Source organism: Conger conger, chromosome 6 (assembly GCF_963514075.1).
Source record: "Conger conger chromosome 6, fConCon1.1, whole genome shotgun sequence".
NCBI classification, from domain to species: domain Eukaryota; kingdom Metazoa; phylum Chordata; class Actinopteri; order Anguilliformes; family Congridae; genus Conger; species Conger conger.
The window spans coordinates 9,876,278-9,889,952 of NC_083765.1; the positions used below are offsets into that span (position 1 = coordinate 9,876,278).

Consider the following 13,675-nt stretch of genomic DNA (forward strand, 5'->3'; position numbering starts at 1 on the left):
ATTTATTCAATTAACTTGCAGGCTGTTTGCATGCAGTCTGGAATCCAATAGGTTAGTGAAGCTCTGCAGTCAAGTCATTCCACCGAAATTAATCACTTTCGAGAGATACAATTGTAGCACATTAATCTGAAGTTTATTCCATTTATAACAATGAGCGAGTTAATTCCTCTCGAGATGATTCGTATATCTATCCAGTAACACTGTGGATGACATAACCAAGTTGCTTATGAATTTACACAGTACCTCTGCACTGTATGTAATGTTCAAAGGGGACCTGCAGCCACCAAAAATAAAAATGATATATTGGTCCTCACCAAAAATCTGTGGCAGTGCTGATTGTAAAAGCTCTTCGTCTGCCTGTATGAATCAGGCAGTATATTCAGACAGGATGGCTACTGGAATACATTGGAGAATACATTGGATCTGGCCAAGGAATAAATCCTAAAGTTTCAGGCCCATTTCTCTTCGGCAGACCACAAGGCAATTTACCTTTGTAATTGCACTGCAGATAAATAAGAAGGTGCTAGATACAGCTGCTAGGCTTGTAATCTGTGTTGTTATATTATACACGAATACAATGAAATATTTGCCTATGTGTATGGTTGGGGATAAGATTTCTGGATAAAAGTTGAGTTTGCGCGACTGGTAAAGTTTTGAGGACAGGCACTAGAGAAAGGAGAAAAACATTTTTTTTGCTATTGGAAATTACTTTCAATTGACAGATTTAATATGATCAAATATTGCTTTGAGAAGACACAGCTGATGCAATGCGGTTCCCTGTATTGTAATCTGTGAAATATTTTAGCAAATCAAGTTTTTGCATCATCTCTTGATATAGGAATGTCAACATTACATAGAAAATAAATACACTATGCTGCAGGCAAGATTCTTAGAGTTAAGTGTTAAACAAATATCTATGTACAGAGAGTCATTATTAAAGCTTGTAAAATACTATTAGATGATGGACATCCCCTGCACTTAGAATGTGAAACATTTATCTCAATGTTTCTGTACCCCAATATCCAGGAGCAATAGAGAAATAAATAGGTTTACTGTACAACCACAGCCATACATAGATACTCACAGCAAGGTATCAGTACACAATGTTAAATTAGTATTTATTACTTTTTACTGCAGCGTTTTATCTTTTATTTCATTTGTCTGTGTTATATTGTGTACTGAATGCGTGATGCATTCACCCCCCAATGGTGAAATAATGGAGCATTCATTCAGATATGTTTGCTGACTCCATTTTAGCGGACATCAAAGTTGCCCTGCAGGCGATGGACCGTGAAATGAGGGAAGAGTACCTGGTCGTCATTCAAGCCAAGGACATGGGGGGTCACATGGGAGGGCTGTCCGGCACGACGACCGTCACCATCACGCTAACCGACATCAACGACAACCCACCCAAATTCTCCAAAAGTAAGCCGCATTCTCCTGCTTTTGTGCTTGTCAACGTGGAGCGCCAACGTGAGCTTGTCGCAAAAAGCAGGAAAAGTGCCGTTTTCCACGCGATGCTGTGCCGTTCTGTGGCCTGGATTGACAATCTGTGTCAATTCCAATCTGTTTACAATCTGCATCTGTGTCAATAGTCCAATCTGTGGCTAGGGATATAGGGCCTAAGACTTGCATTCTCAGCGTTGAGGAAAACAGTGTGAGGTAATTATGTCTGTCTCTGCTCTGAAAAAGGAAATGAAAGAGTTGCACCTAAATGGGTGCAGAGCTTGTAAGTGGGGTGATGCTCTTTAAGTGCCTTATTACACCTTTTATTTCAGGCCTAATACATTACAGCCATGCTCAGGGTATTTTTGTGCTGGTCAGCAGTCTAATATAAAACAGCAGTGTTTGATTTTGCTATACAGTAGCTACAGATTGGTGTAAGGCTGCATTCTTTGGGGGGTCATCCCCCCCCCCCCCCACACACAATTAAAAAAATAAATAAATAAAAAATCCAATATATGCATTAGTTTGAGAGACCATACCCTAATCTGTCACACAATTGAAAGAACATTATGTAGGCTTACAAGCCTTTAGAGGCTTATGTATTAAATGCCAGTGGTTCAATAAATACATCTAGAGTACTTAATGGTTTCTTAAAATAATTATCTCCGGTACTTTCTTTGAATATAGAAGTGTCTTCTTTTATGATGTGTAAATACTTCTGTGAAATATGCCAGTGTTAAGTGTCTATTTTGTATGTATGTATATTCATTATCTATGTTTATCATGTGATGATGTAGAATTATGTAACTCTAAGTTAGTTTTGGCCATGAAATAGCAGCCAGTGAGCTAGTGCGAAAGACAACAGAAATGCTACAATAAAGCTAATCAAAATGCTTTATGAACACAAAAAATCTCAGAATACAAAAGAGAAAACAGACTAGCAAATGAAGTCGGCCAAGTTGGCAAAGCTGGATGGCTTTAAAAAAACAAAAACAATACCAAACCAGCAACCATGACTGACCACTGCAATGCTCCATCAAGGTGTATCAGCATAGGGCTTTGACAACTGCTACAGCCCTGTATGTGTCTCCTGTACTTCAAACAACACCACTGGGTAGCTTGCTTAAGATTCAGGCCTTCTCCTGAAGAGCGGAATTCATACACTTAGAGTGCTCTGATGGAGAGGGAGAGCAGGCTGATCTTAGTGTTCGGGCAGATCGATTTCATTTCCCTTTGAGGCTTTTGTAAAATGCAAACATTTTAGTTTATTTTTTTGTGATTGATATCATTAAGGTTTGTGCCCAAAAGACATGATATACACGAATACGTGATAAGGCATTGCATAGTTCATTTGAGATATTTTGCAGCTGTAATTCGCATGAGCTCCATGTCAGGTATTGCACAAATGTAAGGATGCACTTAAACAGTATCTCTGGAGCCTGTCTGTGTCTGACAAAGAGCATGAGCTGCATGTTTGATCTCTGAGGTGCTATCAGGTTCCTTTTAGCATAAATGAGCCAAAGAATATCACTGAATATCAATCCAATATGGTAAAGGTTAGGCAGTATAATGGTGGCAATCAGTTTGTATTCTCTCTCTCTGTCAGATTTGTATGAATTTACAATACCGGAGGATCTGGGCATCGGAAAAGCGGGAGGGAAAGTGAAGGCAAATGACAGGGATGTGGGAGAAAATGGCCGCTCCACGTACAACATCATCGAAGGGAACGAGAGGGATATTTTTGAGATAACCACTGATCCCCAGACACAGGAAGGAATGCTTCGACTAAAAAAGGTAGGTGACTATCTCATCAGCGCTGATCTGATATAAGGGAAACTATTGTTATGTTCTAAAAAACATAGATTTTCCAGAGCAGTGTGGCTGCAGTTAAAGGCAAGAGATGGACACTGGGAATTGTACAATAAAACAATAATCCCCCAAAAAAACATTTTTTAAAGCCACCGTAAGTCTTTTTTTTGTAAAATACAGCCATTCTCAGCTTTAGTTTTCAGCTTTAATTGTACACCTGCTCTTGCATGCTGGGATAGGCTCAAGCACCCCCCACAACCCTGGATGGATGGATGGATGGATGGATGAATTAATTTTATCCAGAGGCAGGTATCATGCCTTGAAATTGGTGCAGTGTGTCCAGGACAAGTTTCTTATTTATTTATTTGGTGACCATATATATATTGGATTACAAAAAAAAAAAGGAAGGGGCAAGTGGGCATTTTGAACATGTGTGAAATAAGGTAATTTATTTTTCCATATGGTCAACAAAATAACCAAAAACATTAACGAGGCATTCATCGGAATTTAGAAATCTGGCCTGGATGACCATTTTGTGGTCCCAAAATCAGACATTCCTGCAAAAAATGGATGTGTGGTCAGCCTCAGCTTCAGGTTGCTTCACTACGGTACATGTCAACCTTTATTTTATTCAAATAAATGTATGACAAAGTCGCAGAGACGGCTGCTGTCATACGTGGTCAATGTGGTCGTTTAGGGCCACTCAATACAGTTCTACAGTAATCCCAGGACACAAATAGCGTGCTATTGTTCGGAAAACACATATAGCTGATCATATGACCATTTTAAATATGTCAGGGGCATCTAAGGTGAAGGGCAGGGATGTTCTCAGTGGGCAGCTATAGTTTTACATGTGTCACAGCGTTTAAACCGATGCTGTCTCAACAGCAGGGCAGTAGTAATCTGTACACATCGTCACCATTCACCGTATTGATGCTCTGTCTGACCAGATGCCATTTGTCTTCATTCAGAATGTCTCAACTCTAGACCCAGTTTTGGCTTCTGTTAATTAAACGGCAGACATTCTCAGAAGTGGGACAGGAAATTAATGTGGTTCCGTTAATACAATAATTGGTTGACTCAGGGGGATGTTTGTCTGGCTGGAATGGCCCTCCAGGACGAGCAGTCAACCACATTGCTTTCACGTAACCCAGAGGCAGTCCATGTGAATGTCTATTTGCCACTTCAGTACCTGGAAAATATTTATAGTTGTCCATAACTTCTTGGAACCATGTCCCTGTACGTCATGTACTGCAGACTGATGTGGGTGAGCCCCAGATTGAATCTGTAGTTCTAAGGCCTCCTGAGTTGTGCTGGGAAGAATATAAAGCTTTGGAGTAGCCCATGCCCTAAAGAAACCCAATCTTGTACAATGCATACTGTGGTAATACATGTTCATCATAATTATTCACATCTGAATTATGACAAATTACGCTGCACTGATAACCTCAACATGAAAGGTACTAGCCAAATATTTTGGCAAGCACTATAGAATGAAGAGTGATGAATGGCTATAGCACCTTGGTCTGGGTTTTACCCAGCGAACCTGATGAGAAAGAACTGTGTATTTATGATAGTGAGGGGGCTTACAGGGTGGACGAGCTGGAGGAGGAATGAGGATAGCAAAGCCAAAAAAACATCAGGAATGTACATCTAAGGAAAATAACATCTAGGGAACAATGAAGTATACACTAACATTGACAAAAGCTTCATAAAATTTACATTTTTAATGATATATAATCAACAGTCATAATGAATCTGGATCGATCTTAAATTCATTTCTGAGTCTCAGTAGCTACAATACTTGGAAAGCAACATTTCAAGGTAAGCAATGCATCAATTTGAGACTTACCCTTGAAAGCACTCTGGTTTAAGATTAAACAGATTAATCTTTAATTTAGTCACGGAAAAGTGGAATCAAATATAGAACAAAATAAAGGGATTTTGTTCTTTGGTGTTTTGACCTTTCCAAGGCCAATGAACCTTCAGTTGCTAAATGTCAGCCTGCTCTAAAAAAAACACAACTGATGTTTAACCAGTTTACATTTGTAACATTCTTAAACTGTGAATGTATTTAAATGAGAGCACAGAAGTTATGTTATCTTTCCTTGGGGTCATACTAGGCCTAAGATCAATTACCTGAAAACTCCACGCGTAAGAAACTAATTGAAAAGTTCTTTCTGTTCCACCGCATCAACTCAACTAATTTCTGAGGAGCTGAGAATGGGTGTGAGATGGGGTCCCTGCAGCGTGTGGGCGGAACATTAAAGAAGGGGCCAGTCTGGCTTCTTTTCTCCCAGAGTGACACCACACACATTCACTCAGCAATGTTGCACCTGCCTTTTCTGGGTTTGCTGTTGCATTCTGTCAAATGTCATTGTTTTCCTGTTTCTTTTCTTTCTTTTTTCAACTTGCTTTGCGGAATGTGTTTTCTGCATTGTCTTTCTTGTGAAATGTCATTGTTTTCTGTTTTGTTCTATTTGTTTTATGAAATGTTGCTGTGTTTTCAGAGCTGTTCATTAGTTTTCATATTTATTGCATTTATCATTTATTAATGTTTTTTTTTGTGTAATGAAGTAGTGTTTTGCAGTTCTGGGATACCATAACATGCAGCTCTGCTGTAATATGGAATATCACATACTGGCTATGACTGTGGACTCATTTTGGTGCTCATAGAGTCTGTCTATCTCTTTCTCTCTCCCATGCACATACACACGTCCAGTATTAATGCACACACAACTCAATCATTCAGACATTCATCCTCTCTCTCTCCACTCTCTCTCTATTTCATGCACCCACACACACATGTATGCGCACACACACACACACACACACACACACACACACACACACACACACACACACTGTGAATGCTGCCCCATAGACTACAGTGAAATTGGATTGCATAGTCACGGAAAAGGGCTCATGCACACATACTCAGCCGTGCAGTGCACAAGTACAATGAAGGAAAACAGCCAATGGAAAACACTTTCACACATGAGCAGCTGACTGTGTAACAATAAGAATATAAATAACTGAAGAAGTGCTGTTGAACGCTACACGTGTGTTCTGCAATAGCACAGTACAGAGGTGTCCACCATAAAATCTGACATTTAAATAATGATATGGATGAGAAGTAAAATGTTTTGGCACAATCCCTTCATAATAGAAATTCCGTTATTCTGTGGGTAAACTCAATTAGCCCTTAAACACAAGCACTGAGTTAATTAGAGAGAATTAACAATCAGTCCCTCTGTTTCCATTAGGCTATGATCAATACCCCTCTCTGTACTACCCACCACCCAAGTCAGATTTGTGGCATTGAGGGATTGGCAGAGGATGCTGCTGCCAGACGAGCTGGTCTCAGTGTCTGTGGAGCAGGTTCACAGACAGCACAACTACGGACCGGCACTTCATTTAGCATGTGCACCGTGGCTATGCCAAGCCAAACGTGGATCACTGCGCTCAGGAGGTTCAAGGGCTGTTCAGGTTGAGCTCCCCAAATGAAAGTGAAACAGTCACCCACCTGCCTTCTTTTTCACAATACCACCGATCGTCATGACTAGCAGTGAGTCATTCTTAATGACTATTTTCGCAGGGTAGAGGGGAAAGAGGGCATTGAATACCTATTTGCAAATGTAAGGCTCTGATAAAATAACTCCAACATCTTACCAAGTTGACTAGGGAGAGAATAAGACATCAGGTTGTGCTGGAGAGGCAGCAACGTGTGCAGTCACCCTGTGCAAAATCTACATTACTGGAATAAAACGATCCTGCTCCGTACCGCAATGCGTATCAGTACTTAGAATTCACAGTCACACAAGAGAGCCCTTTTAAGGCTTTATTTATTTATATATTTTATTATTTTATTTTTTTCAGGGATGTAAATGGAGTCCTGGTCGTACCTGTGCAGAGTTGGCAGGATATTTTATTTAATAATGTCAGAGAGCCCAAAAGCAGTCCAGCTGCCACCTCTGTACCTCAGAAAGCCTCAGCGTTATTGAGTCACCCTGAGCCAAAAACACTTTTCCTCTCCCTTCAGCTGCACTCCGTACCGATGCCCAGCTGTTTGCTGGACTCTGGTCGTTGGGAAGTTAATATTATTAAAAGAAAAAGAAGAGAGAGGGAGAAGAAAAACACTTCGATCAGCTTCCCAGACCGTGGCAGAAGCAATAGGAGGACTTTTGCCATCCCGGGTGCCCTGGTGCCAGGCAAGGGGACATCAAAAGTGCCCCTTCAGTACCATCGGCCAGCTGCTCCCCCTGACACAGCTGTGCCGGAGCCGGACTCTGGCACGGCCAGGCCCACGGGACCCCAGTTTATTTATACATTCAGTTGTGCCCTCTTTCTCCCCACAAACCCAGTTCCAGCTGATTGCTCTCCTTTGTACTCCCAAAAAATTCCCAAAGCTTGGCCACTTTATTCCAGTGAGGAGACCCCATTTTGCCTTTCCAATAAATCCAGGTCATGGAGCACAGAGGTGATTTGACCCACTATTCTGGAATCATGGAATAGCGTATGCAGAGTCCAGAAGACAGAATGGTAGTGTGTAGATGTGAATAATAATAAGCATAGCATGTAGAACCGCCATGGAACCCCCAACTGCCATTGTCTGGCGCCAATTGTGAGTGGTGATGCAGTAATAAAAATGCACTTTGTCTTTAAATACCTCTGATGTTATTCATAATGGTGGTCAGCATTTACGAAGTATAGATGATGTGACAGTTTCTCTACTGCAATTTAATTTTTGTTGTCGGTTTTGAAACTGGCATGGGAGTGTATGCCTGAAAAAATAATATTTCCAAAAGAGAACAAATATATAAACGACACTTTACAGAATTGTTCTTTTTTTCTTTTTGGCTATCAACAAGCTTCTGACAACAATGTTGAATTAAAATTTTGGGAATGTCTCCAACTCAGAACAGGTGTTTGCTGTTTGTACAAATGAATAAAACATTAATCATTTAAGGCACTTATTTTTTTCCCACTAAATAACAGGTTTATTTTGCTCCCATTTTTGCTCTAGTAGTTTTCTCCACTTTCCTCCACTGCACAGTGCAAGAGAATGGCTGGTGGATCCAACAATTCCCAAAACACCGCAACATCCGTCAACATCGCACACCTCCGTTCCCGCTGAGCCGGTCACTAGTGAAAGGCATGTGTCTCCATCCCTCTCCGCAGCGGCTGGACTTCGAGAGCCAGAAGTTCTTCACCCTGAAGGTGGAGGCGACCAACGTCCGACCCAACCCGCAGCTGGACAGCGCCAGCCAGTTCAAGGACACGGCCACGGTGAAGATCGTGGTGGAGGATTGCGATGAGCCCCCTGTCTTCTCCAGGTCCACCTACTTGCTGAACGTGCACGAGAACGCCACTGTCAACACTGTCATCGGACAGGTCGGCGCCCGTGACCCAGACATCACGGGAAGTCAAGTCAGGTAAGACCTGATTTTTTTATTACCCACGATCCCGCTGTGATAGGATGTGACTCTTCACCTCGCATGTCCTCTCTTCATTAATTCAAGCTTAAGCTTAAATCTTTTTTTCTTCTTTTGGTGCCTGATGGAATAACCTCGTCTCAAGGAAATGCATGTTTTTTGTTTGTACAATATTGCTGTTATCACCGCAGTGCTGCTATTACATTCTAATTAGTCAGGTTCACAACATATCACAGCTCTGTGCAAAGTATCATCTGACATGTCTTTGCAAGTATGCACTTATTTGCATATAGATAGTCCAGAAGGCTACATTCTGTTACTATCTGCCATGTCAGTTTCTGAATACAAAACAGTTTTGGCCTCACCAATGACTGTGTTCTAATTATGTACTTATGATATGCTATGATTTTTATTCTGTTGAATCTATTATTATTATTATTATTATTATTATTATTATTAATTATTAGTAGTAGTAGTAGTAGTAGAAGTTGTAGTATACATATCAATAATAATAATAAAAATAATAATAATAACAACAACAACAATAAGGATAACAATAATAACAATAATATAATTCAACATTGTGGTGTGACTGTTACGGCTTGTAGGACCCATTCAAAAAAAATAAAAAAATAGAAGGGCACCTTCAGTGTAGGTCATGCTCGCAATTTCTCTGCATCCACTCTGATATTGTATTCTCTAGTGACTCTAGTGACTCTATGAAGTCCGGGGACTCAACAGGTTTCATAATTCTGCAGTCACAGAGGAGGAGGTAAAATCACAGCTGAGATATGATGGCTGTGGTCCATTTTATTTCGTCTGTCCACCGACAAAGTTTTTTGTCTCAGGAGTTACAAATATTAACATTTTTTCCTCTCCTGCAGATGATAGATCCCAGAAATAGGGCCCCATGTTGCTCTGTTTCTCAGTCCTGTTATACCATGTGCGGTGCTGATCTGTGCACTGCCGGTCCTGGTGTCGCCGTGGGTTTCTCTGTTTTATCCCGAATGACAGAATGCCAGAGTGTGCTGCACTACTACGGCTGCCTCCTTTAATGATATAGTGACACTGGACTCTTTCCCTCACTTGAAAGAGTCAGCGCCAAGATCATTTGGGCTCCGCGCTGGAAGCTGTGCCAAAGTCATCATTTGTCATTCACACGCGCGGGAAGATGCTTTGAGCTCAGGGCGCTGAAATTCTAAACAAAACATAGTTTGCCCTGGTAAAGCGGTGACCTAATGTTTATGAACACAATGCTCTTATTTAGCAATTAATTTATCTTATGAATAACATTACAATAATACAATATGTAAAAAAAAGAACTCTATTGAGGTGATAATAATAATCGTGGAGTAATGTCTTATCATTTTTGCTATTAATAGGCCTACGTCTTTTTGAACGGTCATAAAATAGCGACAATATTTTCCTAATGAACACATTTTGAAAGATACTATCCTATATGAGGGGAAAGATCGACGTCAACACCTGGGAATTTACCTCTAAATATGGAGTATCCTATTTATCGACATTGGCTCAGGAGGTAAGAGCAGTTATCAGGCAGTCGGAGGGTTGCCGGTTCTATCCCACCCTGTGTGTGTCGAAGTGTCCCTGAGCAAGACATCTAACCCAATTGATCCTTGCATGGCAGCCAATCGCCGATGGAGTGTGAGTGTGTGTGTGAGAATGGGTGAATGAGAGGCATCAATTGAACAGTGCTTTGCATAAAGGAACTATATTAATGCAGACCAATAAGAAATATGTGATAAATTATTTTTTTAAGTAATTTGCCCGACACTGATTAATATATCGTAGCCTACCAAATATCAATCGTTGCAGAGGACGGTCAGAACACATAGGCTAACGTTAGCAAGATAAGCCATACGTAGTCACATCCGTCACCACAACAACGCCTGCATAGCCTACACTGCCTGAAATCATGGTTGTCAAGGTAACGAGTGACATCAAACAAACATGGCGCCACACATAGGAACAGGGACCTATTACTCGGTACAATGGCAAGCTAACAAGTATTGTCGTTCTGAGATAACAAAATGACCATAGGCCTTACCTTAATCGCATGGACAGTCACAAAGCTCCAAACATGGAGTTGCTCTCTGGTGTGGCACTGATGAATCCTTTCATCAATGTTCTGATGTCCACTTTGTCCAGTATGTCGCTATGGACACGCATCACAGCTGGATGCGTTAGTCTCTTTTGCATCACGGTGCTCCTTAGCCAGGTCTTTAGATGACGGAGAGGAGAGAAAGATCTCTCTGATGCGGAAACGGACACAAACACGTTACACATCTTCAAAGAGATAAGAGGCTGCACCGTGCCACACTTTGGCCACAATTTCCTGGATGGAGTTATCCTGTCTTTATCCGTACTGTTAGCACCTTTGTGCAGTCCACCTGCACTCGCATTGGCAGTCTGGAGGCTTTTAGCTACCTCCCTGCATGGGCTGCGTAGGGCTTCACAGCATAGCAGGCCGTGATAGGTCCTCATTGCCTGTTTGTGCAGGCCGGCGACCTTCGCCCGTGTGTCCCCTCTAACACTCCGGTCATCCTGGAAGTGTTTCAGCGTTTCAGTGTTTCAAGACGCTTCGGTGGAAAACGTTAATGCTTTGGCTGGAAAGGTTCTCCTGCGGTAGCTGCGGTGCCCTTCTTGACTGGAGGAGAGTGCGGGCCCGTTCCCCCCCCCGGCTGGTGCTGTTGTGGCTGCCGGTTCTCGGCTAGCGAGCTGCTGCTGCTGCTATTGCCGTCGCTGGCAGGGATGGAGGTGGAGGGAGGTGACAGTGAAGAGGTGCTGGGAGAAGGTGGCGCCGAGGTCGTGGTGGCAATGTCGTCGGTCAGTCGCTTTTTGGGTGTTTTAGAAAATAAGTCATCCGTTCGTCTTTGACTCGACTTTTTGAATCGTCTCTCACCTTACGCTAACTCTCGCGTGTGACGTTGATCGATAGATTTTTGTATTTTTTATTTTAAGCGGCGGAGCGGGGGGTCATGATTGTGCTGATTGGTTGACGGGTAACTATTACAATAATACAATCTACACACATCACAAACTATCCTTATCCTCGCACCTCGTTAAACACTTTTCTGCAGTTTTACACCATTGACAGAGACACAGATGCAGGCTTATCTTTATTGTAAATTACACAATACAGTACCCTCAGCACCCCTACTTCCAGCACCTAATTGTTCATATTATTTACAATTATAATGTCACCCAGTGGGTTTTTTCTACAATGCACTTAACAATAAGTGTATTACAATTTAATGTTGATTATATTTACATTATATTTAGCATTTTATGCAGTATTTATTACACTTTTTTTTTTACTTATTGGTAAACCCGGGAGATCAGAAATGTCTAAGATACTCAAACCACCCAGATCACATTTCTTCCCTATTTTGACATTTGGTCTGAAAAACAGCTGAATCTCTTGATCACGTCTACATGCTTTTTTTGCATTTAGTTGCTGCCACACGATTGGCTGATTAAATATTTGCATTGACAAACTGGTGTACAGGTCTACCTAATAAAGTGGTCACTGGGTGTACATTCAGGTTATTTGACTTCTGTGGACAGGGAATAAAAATGAATGAATAAATAAACAAACACATCGATGTTGAAACCAACAAGCTGTCAGATTCTAAAGTCTTATACTATAGTATAGTGTAAATAATTGTTTCCCCTTTTAGACTACATACTGAGATTCGTAATGGTAAAATCCCTAAATAAGCCATAGCGGGCCTTTGCGCACAGAGTCAGTGAGGGCCAGGTCGGGCCCTACGGGTGAACAGCCTGCGGTAGAGCCCTTGAGCGCCTGTTCGGAGGCTGTGAGGAGATTTATTTTTTCTTCTCACAATGACATTTTAAGCAAGGAAATAGTAGCATAGATTGTGCAGAGTAACGCGGTTAATGTCGCATTACGCTCGTATCTGCCAGCGTCCAGTGGAAAGAGTGCTCCCGCTTACGGGACGCCGCACTTTGAAGCTAATGGCTCTGACGTGACCTGACATTTTCCTGCCATTTTGTGTGGTTTCCCAGCGCTGATAAATTGTCCCACCACAGAACACAGCGTTCTTTCTTAAGGGACATCTATTACCCCCTCCTTGAATTGATTACCTTGCACAGTCTGATATTAATAACTGCATACCGCCCTGTCAGTTTCAACAGGCAATATCCATATTAAATTTGACATGAGAAGTAAAATAAATAAAAAAAGATAAATTGTGATGTTCATCTGTACTATTGTTATTCATTGAATTGGGGGGGGAAAAACTGCCTCAGAATGGGTTATGGTACACTTGAACAATGGAAATTGATTGATTTACATGCTGGTCATCAAACTGTGGACATCATGTTAATCTGACCTGTAAAAGCCATTTGCAGTGGATGATGTTTTTTTGTGACTAGGTTCGGTGCAGTCATTGGCTTACTCTGTATTCTACTATAGCAAACATTGTTCTTGCTGAAAAAAAGCATCCTTAATAGCAAAAAATAGCAGGCGTACTATTCAGCCTTCTCCACAATTCCCATTTTCAGTACTACCCTCCATTCCCCAACCTGCGCCCCCCCCCCCCCCCACCCCTTCTCCTTTCTCTCTGTGGCCTCCAGCTCTAGTTTACGCAGTCAGCCAAGTGTAATTTCAGGTAGTCTGCCCGTAACGCACCTCAGCACAATCTCACAGTGTTCTTCCTGCTGCATGGGCAATCAACCCATGCATGACTTTTGCCATTACAGAGGACACATTGCCTCTGCTCGGTCTAGGGCAGAAGCACGGCTTCTAGACTCAGCCTTCTTCTAGGTGAAAGGTGCTGACAGTTAACCGCCTTGATAGAGGATCCCAGACTACACGCATTTGTCATGACGGCAGACATATTGCAAGTGACATATCGGGGTCTTGTAAATGAGGGCGTCTGCGAGGGGTAAGTAACACAAATGTGACATTGTGAAATGTGTGTTGTTTCCCCGTGAAACCA

The 13,675-nt window shown here is 41.8% G+C and overlaps 1 protein-coding gene across 2 annotated transcripts in view; it reads left to right on the forward strand.

The window, feature by feature from the left end:
* cdh8 (cadherin 8) overlaps window positions 1-13,675 on the forward strand; it is a 90,174-nt gene that overhangs the window by 57,369 nt on the left and 19,130 nt on the right. For both annotated transcript variants that reach the window (XM_061244633.1, XM_061244634.1), the window contains exons 4-6: window positions 1,258-1,425; window positions 3,053-3,240; window positions 8,437-8,690. In XM_061244633.1, the coding sequence (XP_061100617.1) occupies window positions 1,258-1,425; window positions 3,053-3,240; window positions 8,437-8,690 (610 nt within the window). The remainder of the gene's footprint in view (window positions 1-1,257; window positions 1,426-3,052; window positions 3,241-8,436; window positions 8,691-13,675) is intronic.